At 48.1% G+C, this 13,224-nt stretch overlaps 1 protein-coding gene and 1 long non-coding RNA gene across 2 annotated transcripts in view; one reads left to right on the top strand and one right to left on the bottom strand.

Annotated features, from left to right (window-relative positions):
- LOC142049452 (CUGBP Elav-like family member 4) overlaps positions 1-767 on the top strand; it is a 35,106-nt gene extending 34,339 nt beyond the window's left edge. The window contains exon 3 of the mRNA XM_075077189.1: positions 458-767. Coding sequence (XP_074933290.1) covers positions 458-655 — 198 coding nt within the window. The 3' untranslated portion in view covers positions 656-767. The remainder of the gene's footprint in view (positions 1-457) is intronic.
- LOC142049453 (uncharacterized) overlaps positions 1-13,224 on the bottom strand; it is a 322,507-nt gene that overhangs the window by 168,278 nt on the left and 141,005 nt on the right. The gene's annotated exons all lie outside the window — the stretch shown is intronic.

Here is a 13,224-nt window from a genome sequence, read left to right as displayed (position 1 = left end):
ATACGGAGAGCTAACACATTCCATCAAAATATATCAGTTCACAAATCATACTGCATTCATTCAGCAAAAGCTCCTACATTTTGCTGCACTGAGTCCAGATCTTTATCCTCTGATGAGGACAACCTGCTAGGTCAGAAAGTTTTCTATACGTTGAAAGAATAAGGCAAGAACCTTTGCAGAGAGAAAATTAATGACAGCCTGGACCTTTGCATTTTGGAGGAAACTAGGAACCGGGCTGCTGGCCTCAGTTATTCACCCTCCAGGGAACTTTCCTTCATTCCTGATGCTCTCAGCCTCTTGCTAAGTTCCAATTCAAAAGGCCTGAGAGGTTGTGTGGGAAAAATCAATGTCAGCTGGATCCCATGCTACCAAATCTTTGTTAGATGTATGGATTCCACGAGTCAGTGTGAACCTGGCTAATTCCCTCATGTGTCTCCTTTTGTTTCCTGTCCTGCAGGGAGCCTCTTCAAGCCTGGTGGTGAAGTTTGCAGATACAGACAAGGAGCGTACAGTGAGACGCATGCAGCAAATGGCAGGACAAATAGGCATGTTCAACCCCATGGCCATCCAGTTTGGAGCATATGGCGCCTATGCACAGGCAGTAAGCATAGACACTGGATCTATGCATGTTTACAGGAACAGGGATAGCACCTAGAATGATACAAAAGCACATGTGAGCAGAGGAACAAATGACCAGAGGGAGGAACCAGTGATTTCTCCATTAATTCAGCTACATGGTGGGAACAAACTGAGCCATGCCATCCAGAGTAAGTGAGAGCATCTCCCAGGCAAGCCTCAGCAGTGCAATACCTGCTTCTACCAGTAACCAAACCATGATCATGTGTGCACACATGCAAGACACTTCCTATGGGGTCTAAGCCATTGCTGTCAAATCCAAACACAACTAGCCTTTGAGGATTTGGATAAAATAGACCTGAATTCAGCTTATCCTAGTTCCCTGTTCCATGTCAGCACCATCTGGTGCCAAAGGTTTGTGTGAGCACAAATACCCTTCTGGCCCTCCTCTGCTACCAGGCCACGCAGGCTGAGCTGAATGGGGGAGACAGCTCTGTGCTCCATTTGGCCAGGCCCCTGCTGCACCATCATTGTGAGTACCTTTGTAGTGACCACAGGATAAAATGGCAGCTGTTGAGAGAAGTAGCATGCTAGATAACACTAAACTGTACAAGCACACATATGCACACATACAGTCCTGGCTCTCCAAAACAGTATGTTTTAAGCACACTGGGGAAACATATCAGCTATTTAAAGCAGTGTTGCACTGTCTAACTTCAGGTATCCTACTTACATACCAAACATGAACTCTGGGCCCCTGAGACAGTGTAACTGTACAGGGAGCTGGCCTCCTGATAAAGCCCTGAAATGGATGCCTCTGGCAAAACTACCTGTCCTTAGGCTACAATTAAAAAGGCAAGATCAGTTTCAGGTAACTTGGTCTCTGTCAGATATTTCAGAGGAAGGTAGAGGACATCCCTGCAGCAGGCCAATACCACCAGGTGACTTTGGCTGCGTTCTCTGGAGCAGATGAAAGAGGAAAAAATACAGGCAGGGACAGTGCATCTAGGTGTTTAATTCATTTGGTGGTAAAATGTGGTGGACTGTTGTGGTTTAGCGCCAGTCAGCAACTAAACACCACGCAGCCGCTCGCTCACTCCCCACACCCCTGTGGGATGGGGGAGAGAATCGGAAGAGCAAAAGCAAAAAAAACTTGTGGGTTGAGATAAGAACAGTTTAATAATTAAAATAAAATAGTAGTGATAATAATGATGATTATGATAATAATAATGATAATATAATAAAAAGGAAAAGGGGAAAAAAAACCCACAAGCAATACAACCACTCACCACCCGCCGACCAATGCTACCGGTCCCCGAGCTGCAATTGCTGCCCGCCTGCCCCCCGGCCAGCTCCTCCCAGTTAACATATTGGGCATGACATTACATGATATGGAATATCCCTTTGGCCAGTTTGAATCTGCTCTCTTAGCTGTGCCCCCTCCCCTCCCGGCTTCTTGTGCACCTGGCAGAACATGGGAAGCTGGAAAAGTCCTTGACTAGTGCAAGCACTACCCAGCAACAACCAAAATATCGGTGTGTTATCAACATTGTTTTCATACTAAGTCCAAAGCCCAGCACTAGGCCAGCTGCAGTGAAGAAAATTAACTCTATCCCAGCTAAAACCATGACACCTTCTTGTACTCTGTGCTAGATTTGTGTGCAGGAGGGAAGTACCGTTAATCCCATTTTCCAGAGTAACATCTTCTAGAATGAGAGGACAAATGCCTTGCCTTAGTAATGCAGGTTCAACTCAGGAATCACGCTCCAGTATACCATACTCCCTCCAGCACATTGCCTGCAAGACATTGCTTTCTTTCCTGCCTATTTCCTTCTCGTGCTTTGGCACCATGGTTTTCCATCATATCCACATGTTCTTTTTTGAACTTGAGGGCCTAGAAATTTCTGTCCTCCACTGAGCGTCATGTGCCTCACTGAACTCTTGGTAAAACACAGCATAACCCTTGTATGAGCCATGTAGAGTAATGAGGACGTGCTGTAGAGCTCCACAGAAGTCTCCCCTCCTCCTCCCAGCTGTAAGCCCTGGCGCTATTCTGGACCTTTTTTTTATTGTCACCCCACTAGACAAATTCTATTTTTCCTTCCATTTTGCCCTCTTCATTTTTATTCCCAGTCAAAGACAACCTTTGCCCCCTGCTCCCCTCCTCACATGATAGAAGAGCTGTCTCCTCCCCTGCCTGGCTGTATTTAACTATCCTCCTGGCCAGGATAGGCTGCAGAAAGAGGAAAAGAGACAGTAAATCACATCTGAGCCCAGATCAGTGTCCACCAGCCTGGCAGGGAGATGCAGCATCTGTGACCCAATATATGTTGTGGTTTAGCCAGCAACCCAGCCCCACACAGTCGCTCGCTCACTCCCCCTCCGGTGGGATGGGGGAGAGTATCAGAAGGGTAACGCTCGTGGGTTGGGATAAGAACAGTTTAATAATGAAAATTAAAAAAAAAAACTACAACAAAAATGCAATGGAAAAGAAAAAAATGAGAGGCACAAAACCCGGGGGAGGGGGGAAGGGGAAGGAAACACCAAAACAAACCACACATAACACAGCCACTCACTGCCACAACTTCCTGAGGCACAAAACTGCCCCCTTAATATACTGGTCATGGTGTCACATGGTATGGAATGAAGATCCCATTGGCCACTCTGGTTCAGCTGCCCTGGCCATGGCCCCGCCCCTCCCAGACAGAGGGGCGGGAAGCTGGAAAGGTCCCTGAAGAGAATTAACCCCTTCTCAGCCAAAACCAGCACATTCTCCACCCCTTATTCCATACCATTTACACCATGCCCAGGTCCCATACCATCCAATACAACCTTACCAACCACCACCCCTCCCTTCCCATCCTTTAACATAATACACAGACATCACTCCCTTAGTCTATGGACCTTCCCTGTAAAATGTCCATTAAAATGTCCACTGAGTTCACCCAGTCCATGACTCTGGGCTCCATCTGCTGTATCAGTCTTTCAGGTGGGACAGATGGTGTGTGTGCCGTTGGGTTGCTGCATACCGAGTCAGTCATCGTTCCATCACTGCTGCACTGCTTGTTTCACAGTTTATCTTCCATGGGTTAGGAGGCTCGTACTCTGATATCAATGATACAACACAGAGGTGACACACAATATTATAAAGCAGTTTGCATTATGCCATTCAGTTCATTGGCTGTTTTCGCCCAAAATCAAACCCCCTTGAGGCACACATCGGACTCCTCCATCTTCCATCATCACCCACCAAGTGCACCCAGGTCCTCGAGCACAAGCAATCCCACGAATGGGTTTGCCGTTGCCTGAGGCAGGAAGAACCCAGACTGTTTTGCCCAGCATACTTTTTCCGTGCACTACAGGGACTCTATCCCCTTCCACAGAATGTAGGTGTTCTGACTGGGCAGGGCCAGCTCGATTGGCAGATCCCCTCATGTTAACTAACCACGTGGCTTTTGCTAAATGTGTATCCCAGTGCTTGAATGTTCCACCCCCCCATTGCTCTTAGCATAGTTTTTAACAGTCCATTGTACCGTTCAGTTTTCCCAGAGGCTGGTGCGTGATAGGGGATGTGATACACCCACTCAATGCCGTGCTCTTTGGCCCAGCTGTCTATGAGGTTATTTCGGAAATGAGTCCCGTTGTCTGACTTAATCCTCTCTGGGGTGCCATGTCGCCACAGGACTTGTTTCTCAAGACCCAGGACAGTGTTCTGTGCAGTGAAATGGGGGACCGGATATGTTTCCAGCCAGCTGGTGGTTTCTTCTACGATTGTAAGCACATGGCGCTTGCCTTGACAGGTTTGTGGGAGTGTGATATAGTCAGTTTTCCAAGCCTCCCCATATTTATATTTCAGCCATCATCCCCCATACCACAGAGGCTTTACCTGCTTCGCTTGCTTGATTGCAGCACATGTGCCACATTCTTGGATAACCTGTGCAATAACATCCATGGTCAAGTCCACCCCTCCATCATGAGCTCACCTGTATGTTGCATCTCTCCCTTGATGGCCTGAGGTGTCATGGGCCCACCGAGCTAGAAATAATTCACCCTTATGTTGCCAGTCCAGATCCACCTCAGCCACTTCAATCTTGGCAGCCTGATCCACCTGCTGGTTGTTCTGATGTTCTTCAGTGGCCCGACTCTTGGGGACACGAGCATCCACATGCCGTACCTTTACAACCAGGTTCTCTACCCCGGGCAGCAATATCTTGCCACAATGTGGCGGCCCAGATGGGTTTGCCTCTGCGCTGCCAGTTGTTCTGCTTCCACTGCTGCAGCCAGCCCCACAAGGCATTTGCCACCATCCAGGAGTCAGTATAGAGATAGAGCACTGGCCACTTTTCCCATTCAGCAATGTCTAAGGCCAGCCGGATGGCCTTTACCTCTGCAAACTGGCTCAATTCACCTTCTCCTTCAGCAGTTTCTGCTACTTGTAATGTAGGACTCCATACAGCAGCCTTCCATCTCCGGTGCTTTCCCACAAGACGACAGGACCCATCAGTGAACAGGGCATACTGCTTTTCATCTTCTGGCAGTTTGTTATACAGTGGGGCTTCTTCAGCATGTGTCACCTCCTCCTCTGGTGACAATCCAAAATCTTTGCCTTCTGGCCAGTCCATAATCACTTCCAAGATTCCTGGGCGACTGGGGTTTCCTACTCGAGCCCGCTGGGTAATCAGTGCAACCCATTTACTCCATGTAGCTTCAGTTGCATGATGTGCAGAGGGGATGTTTCCTTTGAACAGCCAGCCCAACACCGGCAGTCGGGGTGCCAGGAGCAGCTGTGCTTCAGTACCAACCACTTCTGAAGCAGCTCGAACCCCTTCATATGCTGCCAATATCTCTTTTTCAGTTGGAGTATAGTGGGCTTCGGACCCTCTGTATCCACGACTCTAAAACGGTGGGGGTCAACCTTGGGTCTCCCCATGTGCTTTCTGCCAGAGGCTCCAGGTAGGGCCATTCTCCCCGGCTGCAGTGTAGAGCACATTTTTTACATCTTGTCCTGCCCGGACTGGCCCAAGGCCTACTGCATGAACTATCTCCTGTTTAATCTCTTCAAAGGCTTGTTGTTGCTCAGGGCCCCATTTGAAATCATTCTTTTTCCGGGTCACTTGATAGAGAGGGCTTACGGTCAGACTGTAATTTGGAATATGCATTCTCCAAAAACCCACAATGCCCAAGAAAGCTTGTGTTTCCTTTTTGCTAGTTGGTGGAGACATGGCTGCTAGTTTGGTGATCATATCCATTGGGATCTGACGACGACCATATCCATTGGGATCTGACGACGACCATCTTGCCATTTGATTCCTAAGAACTGGATCTCTTGTGCAGGTCCCTTCACCTTACTTTGATTTATGGCAAAACCAGCTTTCAGAAGGATTTGGACTATTTTCTCTCCTTTCTCAAAAACTTCTTCCGCTGTGTTGCCCCACACGATGATGTCATCAATGTATTGTAGGTGTTGTGGAGCTTCTCCCTGTTTCAGTACAGTCTGAATCAGCCCATGGCCAATGGTGGGACTGTGTTTCCACCCCTGGGGCAGTCGATTCCAGGTGTACTGGACACCCCTCCAAGTGGAAGCAAACTGTGGCCTGCATTCTGCTGCCAGAGGGGTTGAGAAGAATGCATTAGCAATATCAGTTGTGGCATATTCTTCCAGTGTACATTTATACGCCCTCCGAATACACAAGAAGCCACGCACAGGTTACCTGGTTTACAAACTAGGAGGATCACCTGTCATTGTTGAGTTAACTCTGACCAGCTTAGAGACGGGAAGCAGGAGAAGAAGCTGCATAAGTCATAAATAATGTCACAAGTGATTGCCTACTCTGCTGAGTGCAAAATGGAGATTGTCTTTAGAGCAGCACAGTCATTTGTAGTACCATTGGCAATGTGGTATCTTTTAGATAGAGCTCTCTTTCTCTTACAGCACAAGTGAGACACCAGTGAACAAGGATTAACACTCCTCTTTTAAATGGTTGGGAACAAAGGTCCAAAAATATCCACCGAGGGCCAAGTAAGGAGTGAGAATTATTTCATCTGACTGTGTTGGTATGTGCAGCTGAACTGATCACCTGAGATTCCACTTATGGTTGATAGGGATAAACAAAGCTGCAATTCATCTGCCCAGAAGCATCTGGGTACACAAGGGAGAGATTAATCTTGGCCTAGACTCCTCTGCCTGTTATTACAACAACTGTAATAGTGACCAGCTCAGAGGAAACCCCATCTATATTTACTTTACTGAATCTGACAAAGAGAAATGCCAAAAACCATAGTTCCCTGCCTGCCCTAGAAGGTCTCTGGTACAAATACCAGGCTGTTATCTGCCAGACAGACTGACAATGGCACAGACATGACCAGGCATATGTCACTCTGTGTTTTGAGGTGGGTTTGTTCATGCAGCTCTGGTCAGCTTTGGAGAAACACAGAGAAAAGTCAGCAAAGGCCAGACTGGGACTGTCCCCAGCCCTTGCAACTTCATCCATCTCAGAGAGATGCTACTTTGATCAGCAGTGCTAAACAGATCTTATAGGCACAGATCTTGGCCATCATTTCTGCAACTGGCCAGTTATATCCTCAGCTGTCCCCAGGTGAAAATACCCAGCACAGAAAATGAGTTATGGGTCAGCACACCCAGCGCTGGAGTCAATCCAGTGTTAAAGATTGATGGATTCCCTCTTCCTTATGGACTTCATTGGCATACTTACTGAAATTACCTGCTCAGTGCCTCCTCTGGAGAGTAAACTCAAATGATGCCTAGAAACAAATGTACTCCCTAAAGGAGAATCAGCATTGTGCTCTAATATGAAAGATCATCTAATTACTCCATCAGTAATTACAAAGAACAGGTTATCACTAATTAAAATGTGAAACTGTCTTATGCGGGGTAAAATAAAAAAGGGTAATTAACAATAAAAGGCAAAGCCACTACCTTGACAGCAATGTGCAGTAGGCTACAAAAAACAATAGTACTCAACTCTAGTACAGCACTTTTCATCTGTAGATCTGAAGGCACTTGTACATAGGGAAGGAGGTATCCCGTGTCCCATTTTATCGCTGGGGAAGCAAAGGCAAGTTTACACAACTTGTGCTTGGTTATACACCATGTCAGTTGCAGAGCATCCTTTACTTTGGTCTCTTCACAGAGAGTGATAAGGAAAGTTTCAGCATTTGAATGAGCGCAGTGATTTCAAGGATTTGTTTTAGTGTTTACGTGCATGAACATCTAATTTAGCCCATATTTTAATACTAAACCAAACAGTCATTGCCATGACTTTTGAGGTCTGTTTAATGCTGAGAAGCGTGTCCCATAGCATAAGAGGGTGATTTCCTGATGGAAGAGAGTGTGAAATCACAGAGAGCAACAAAACAGAGGTACTCCAGTTCTTGAGACATCAGAGACATGAGTCCTTTCTAAAATCACTACAGAAAAACAGTTTCCTTCTCCACTACTATCATCAAGTCATGCATTACCAGAGACTGGGGAATGAACAGAGTGAGTTTTTGCTCTCTGGTCATCCTACTGCCCCCCCCCCCACACTTTCTCTAAGCATCCACCATCGGTCACTAGTGGGAATTAGATACAGACTCAGATGTACCTCATCCGGTTCTTCATACAGTTCCAGGGAAGAGTACGAGAGGCAGCTTCATCCAAGCTGCCTTCGCCTTCACACCAGGAACATTTTAGAAGCCAACTGCATGCATACTCTACACGTGAACTGCAATGACTGCATGCTAGGTTTAGAGTGTAAAATAATGATAGCCAAGTCTGGTTTTAATGTAAGGAGCATAACCATTCACCACAATTCTGCTCCAAAATTTTTACCCCCAAATGCCATAAAATATAGTCTGGGATCCTCATTTCTGCATTTTGTAGGTGCCCTAAAAGAAGCAGCACTTTGATCAGTTTCTGGAGAAAAAAAAATAATTAATTCATCCTAGATCAAAACCACAGGGAAGGGGTTTTCCCACTACCCAGCATTAATCCCGCTAAAGTAGGGGAGCTCCCTTCTCTTCTATAGCTCCTCTGGGAGTCTCTGCCTGTTGTATTGGAAATAGGTGCTGTAATCTGGTTAGAAGGTTTGATCATGGTTTTGCTGAGTACCCACCAGAGGCCTCCCAGCAGCATAAGAAAAAATTATTTTTGTCACTGACAGATGGAAACAAATCAAGTTATCCCCAGAGAAACAGCTTAGGTTGCTATTCTGAAGAAGAGATTCCCTCTCCTCACCAAAGGCCAGGGACTCAGAGGGCTGAGTCCAACTCATGAGAGACCTCCAAATTGGGGAACATATCATGGGGGTGGGGACCATAAGGACCCCAAGATGCAAAGATGCATTTTGCCTCCAGCACCTATAGCGAGAAGGAAGGCCTAGGCTGGAGGGAGTACCACAGGTATGGCGAGCTGACATCTGAAAACAGAGGGATGCCTCACACCCTCACCCAGTCACCATCCTGGTGCCAGTGATGGCATGATATTTCCCATACACCCCCACCCCCACCCCTCTTTTTGTTCCAGCTGATGCAGCAGCAAGCCGCAATCATGGCATCGGTGGCACAGGGCAGCTACCTGAACCCCATGGCAGCCTTTGCCACAGCCCAGATGCATCAGATGGCAGCTCTGAACATGAACGGCCTGGTGGCCACCCCCATGACACCAACCTCAGGTAAGGGGCTGGGGGGTGGAGAGGGTGAAGGGCAATAAAATCTGGCCACATCCCAGAGGAGACCTGGCAGGACATGTTACTTGACATGTTCAACCCCAGTGGGCGTTTACTGAAATGTTGGTCTTGGTGGTGAAGACCACCAGAAGTGAGAAGTGGAGACAACCAGAACTTTTTGTGGTTTGGGAGAGGGGAGAAGGGGCAGACAAAGGCTGTTACTGCTTCTTCCAGGGCTGGGGCCAACTGGGGGTCAGCTTCTGTATAGTGAAATAATTGTAAAGGCAACAAAGGGCTGTTGGACTGGCTGTGCCCCATGCCGAGTGGCACTCGCTAGTGGGTGAGGAGAACAAGAGGGCTGAGACCCACCAGAGCCAGAATGCAATGGGCTTGGAGAGGAGGGAGGGTACCAGCAGGGAAGCCACTGAAAAGGGTTCTCAGCCATGACCGTTCCCTCTCAGCTTTATGTCTTACACAACTTTAATTTAGCTCTGCGCACCCTCCAAATGGCACAAAACAGCCCCCGGTGACCTACACTGCTTTATTAGTGGTGCATATAGATGTCTGGGGTGGGGTGGGTGGTGTCAGTGGTGGTACTCTCACAGCCAGGCCGGTCCAAAGACAAAAAAAGGTTTGTGGTGAGATGCAATATCATTAATGAGATGAGCTATGTATTTGGAACACATAAGCCTTTCCCCTACTCTGAAATAGGACAGGAGGTACTCAGGGAAGACTGCTGGTGTTACCTGGAATGCAAGTATTTGGTGAGAGGGTTTCTGGCTGCTGCAGCAGAGACAGGTAGACAGTAAAGGGCTGCCAGGATCTGGCTAAGCTGTGAGGTGTCAAAAGAAGACCGTACTGAACCTGGACAGGCTGGAGAGCTGGGCGAGGGGAACCTGATGAAATTCAACAACAGCAAGTGCAAGGTCCTGCACCTGGGGAGGAACAACCTCATACACCAGTACAGGCTGGGAGCTGAACTACTGGAAAGCAGCTCCACAGCTCCACTGAGAAGGACCTGGGAGTGCTAGTGGAGAGCAAGCTGACCATGAGCCAGCACTGTGCCCTTGTGGCCAAGGTGGCCAACGGCGACCTGGACTGCATTAAGGTGTTCTGGAGCTTCTCCCTGTTCCAGTACAGTCTGAATCAGTCCATGGCAAATGGTAGGACTGTGTTTCCACCCCTGGGGCAGTCGATTCCAGGTGTACTGGACGCCCCTCCAAGTGGAAGCAAACTGTGGCCTGCACTCTGCTGCCAGAGGGATGGAGAAACACGCATTAGCAATATCAATTGTGGCATATCACTTGGCTGCCTTTGACTCCAGTTCGTATTGAAGTTCTAGCATGTCTGGCACAGCAGCACTCAATGGTGGAGCGACTTCATTCAGGCCACGATAGTCTACTGTTAGCCTCCACTCTCCATTAGACTTCTGCACTGGCCATATGGGACTGTTAAAGGTTGAGTGGATCTTACTGATGACTCCTTGGCTCTTCAGTTGGTGAATGAGCTCATGGACGGGAATCAGGGAGTCTCAGTTGGTGCGATATTGCCACCGATGCACTGTTGTGGTAGCGATCGGCACCTGTTGTTCTTTGATCCTCAGCAACCCCACAACAGAAGGGTCCTTCAAGAGACCGGGCAATGTAGACAGCATATATTGCAGCTCACTCGAGGACAGGGATCGGGTGGTCTCTATTTCATTTATGACTTCTTCCTCCTCTCCCCGTGACCGCCCTGCTTTTTCTTTATCCCATTCTAGAGGAGTTGGCATCCGCTTCCAATATTTCGTATTGTGTATGGGGGCAACTGATACTGGCATGGGTTGATTCTCTGAGACAGCTCCAGTACTTGTCGTGGGGGTTTGAGTAGCCATAGTGCTTGTCCTGGGGTTTTGAGTGGCCGCAGTGCCAGTCACTTTGCCTTTCAATCCAGAGACCTTCTCTTCCCCTTGGGAGCACTGTGTACCATTGAGCAGGCCCCAGCATGTTGCAGTTATCTGTGTCTCTCTGGAGTTCCCAGCGTAACAACACACTTTCTCCAAATATTCTACTAGTCTTTCAGGATTCTGCACTTGTTCAGGGGTGAAACTCCAAAACACTGGGGGTGCCCACTGCCCTAGGTATTTGCCCATGCTATCCCACATGCCCTGCCACTCATAACTATCAAGCCTTGGGGCAGATTTCTGGGTGATATTCTTAAGTTGCTTAGTCAAAACCAAAACAACATGCCCAAAAGCTAACAATAAGTGCACCTTAACTACCCAAGGATGTTCAAGATACAAAAAGATTGTTGCAATAAAGGTGGAGACATCATAGAAAGTTGCAAAGATACCATTCTGTGTTTCCTCCATGTAAAATCTCTCCAAGGAGGAGGTATAATTGCTATTTGCCTCAACAAGGTGCTATCCAAAGTACAGTAACGGTTCCAGCAAAAACCCCAAATAACAGATAAAGCTGAAAACCAGTGTTTGCATAACAAATCTCTTCGGCAAAATGTTACTAATCACAGCAGAACATAGCAGACTAAACAAACCAACACCAATCTTTGACACAAACTGCAAAAATGACAACATGGTGCTGTGACCAGCAGCTGTTATTATCTCCAACCCTTGAGCCCCATGTTGGGCACCAAAAAGACTGTCGTGGTTTAGCCGGCAACTAAGCCCCACCCAGTCGCTCGCTCACTCCCCCACCAGTGGGGTGGGGGAGAGAATCAGAAGGGTAATGCTCGTGGGTTGAGATAAGAACAGTTTAATAATTAAAATAAATTAAAAAAAAACAACAAAAATGCAGTGGAAAGGAGAACATCCGGGGGAGTGTGTGTGTGGGGGGTGTGTGTGGCGGGATGGCGGGGGTGGGTGAACCTCTGAAACAAACCGGGGATGAACTGCCAAAACAAACCGCACGCGATGCAGCCGCTCACTGCCCACCGACCCGACACTGCACCGCCACCGAGCCGCAAACTGCCCCCCCCTTAATATACTGGTCATGGCTTCACATGGTATGGAATGAACATGCCATTGGCCAGTCGGGGTCAGCCGCCCCCACCATGGCCCTGCCCCGCCCAGCTCCCCGCCACACGGCAGAGCTCGGGAAGCTGGAAAGGTAGCTGACCCCTCACAGTGAGGAGAATTAACCCCTTCTCAGACAAAACCAGCACAACGTCTTTTAAATACCTGCAGGGATGGTGACTCCACCACCTCTCTGGGCAGCCTGTTCCAATGCCTGACCATTCTTTCAGTAAAGACATTTTTCCTAATATCCAATCTAAACCTCCCCTGATGCAGCGTGAGGCCATTTCCTCTCCTTTTATCGCTAGTGACCTTGGAGAAGAGATCAACACCCACCTCACTACAACCTCCTTTCAGGTAGTTGTAGAGAGCAATAAGGTCTCCCCTCAGCCTCCTCTTCTCCAGACTAAACACCCCCAGCTCCCTCAGCTGCTCCTCATAAGACTTTTTCTCTAGACCCTTCACCAACTTTGTTGCCCATCTCTGGACATGCTCCAGCAACTCAATGTCCTTCTTGTAGTGAGGGGCCCAAAACTGAACACAGTACTCAAGGTGTGGACTCACCAGTGACAAGTACAGAGTCACAATCACTTCCCTGCTCCTGCTGGCCACACTATTGCTGATACAAGCCAGGATGCTGTTGGCCTTGGCCACCCATGCACACTGCTGGCTCATGCTCAGCCAGCTGTCAACCAGCACTGCCAGGTCCTTTTCCACCAGTCAGCTTTCCAGACACTCCTCCCTAAGCCTGTAGCGTTGCCTGGGGTTGTTGTGACTAAAGTGCAGGACCCAGAACTTGGCCTTCTTAAACCTCATAGAATTGGCCTTGGCCCATCGATTTAACCTATACAGGTCCCTCTGGAGACCCTTCCTAACCTGAAGCAGATCAACACTCCTGCCCAACTTGGTATCATCTGCAAACTTACTGAGGGTGCACTCAATCCCTTCATCCAGATCACTGAGAAAGATACT

This window comes from Phalacrocorax aristotelis, chromosome W (assembly GCF_949628215.1).
Source record: "Phalacrocorax aristotelis chromosome W, bGulAri2.1, whole genome shotgun sequence".
Lineage (NCBI taxonomy): Eukaryota > Metazoa > Chordata > Aves > Suliformes > Phalacrocoracidae > Phalacrocorax > Phalacrocorax aristotelis.
Note: the sequence above shows the minus strand (reverse complement) of the source record. Positions and strands in the feature narration are given on the sequence as shown.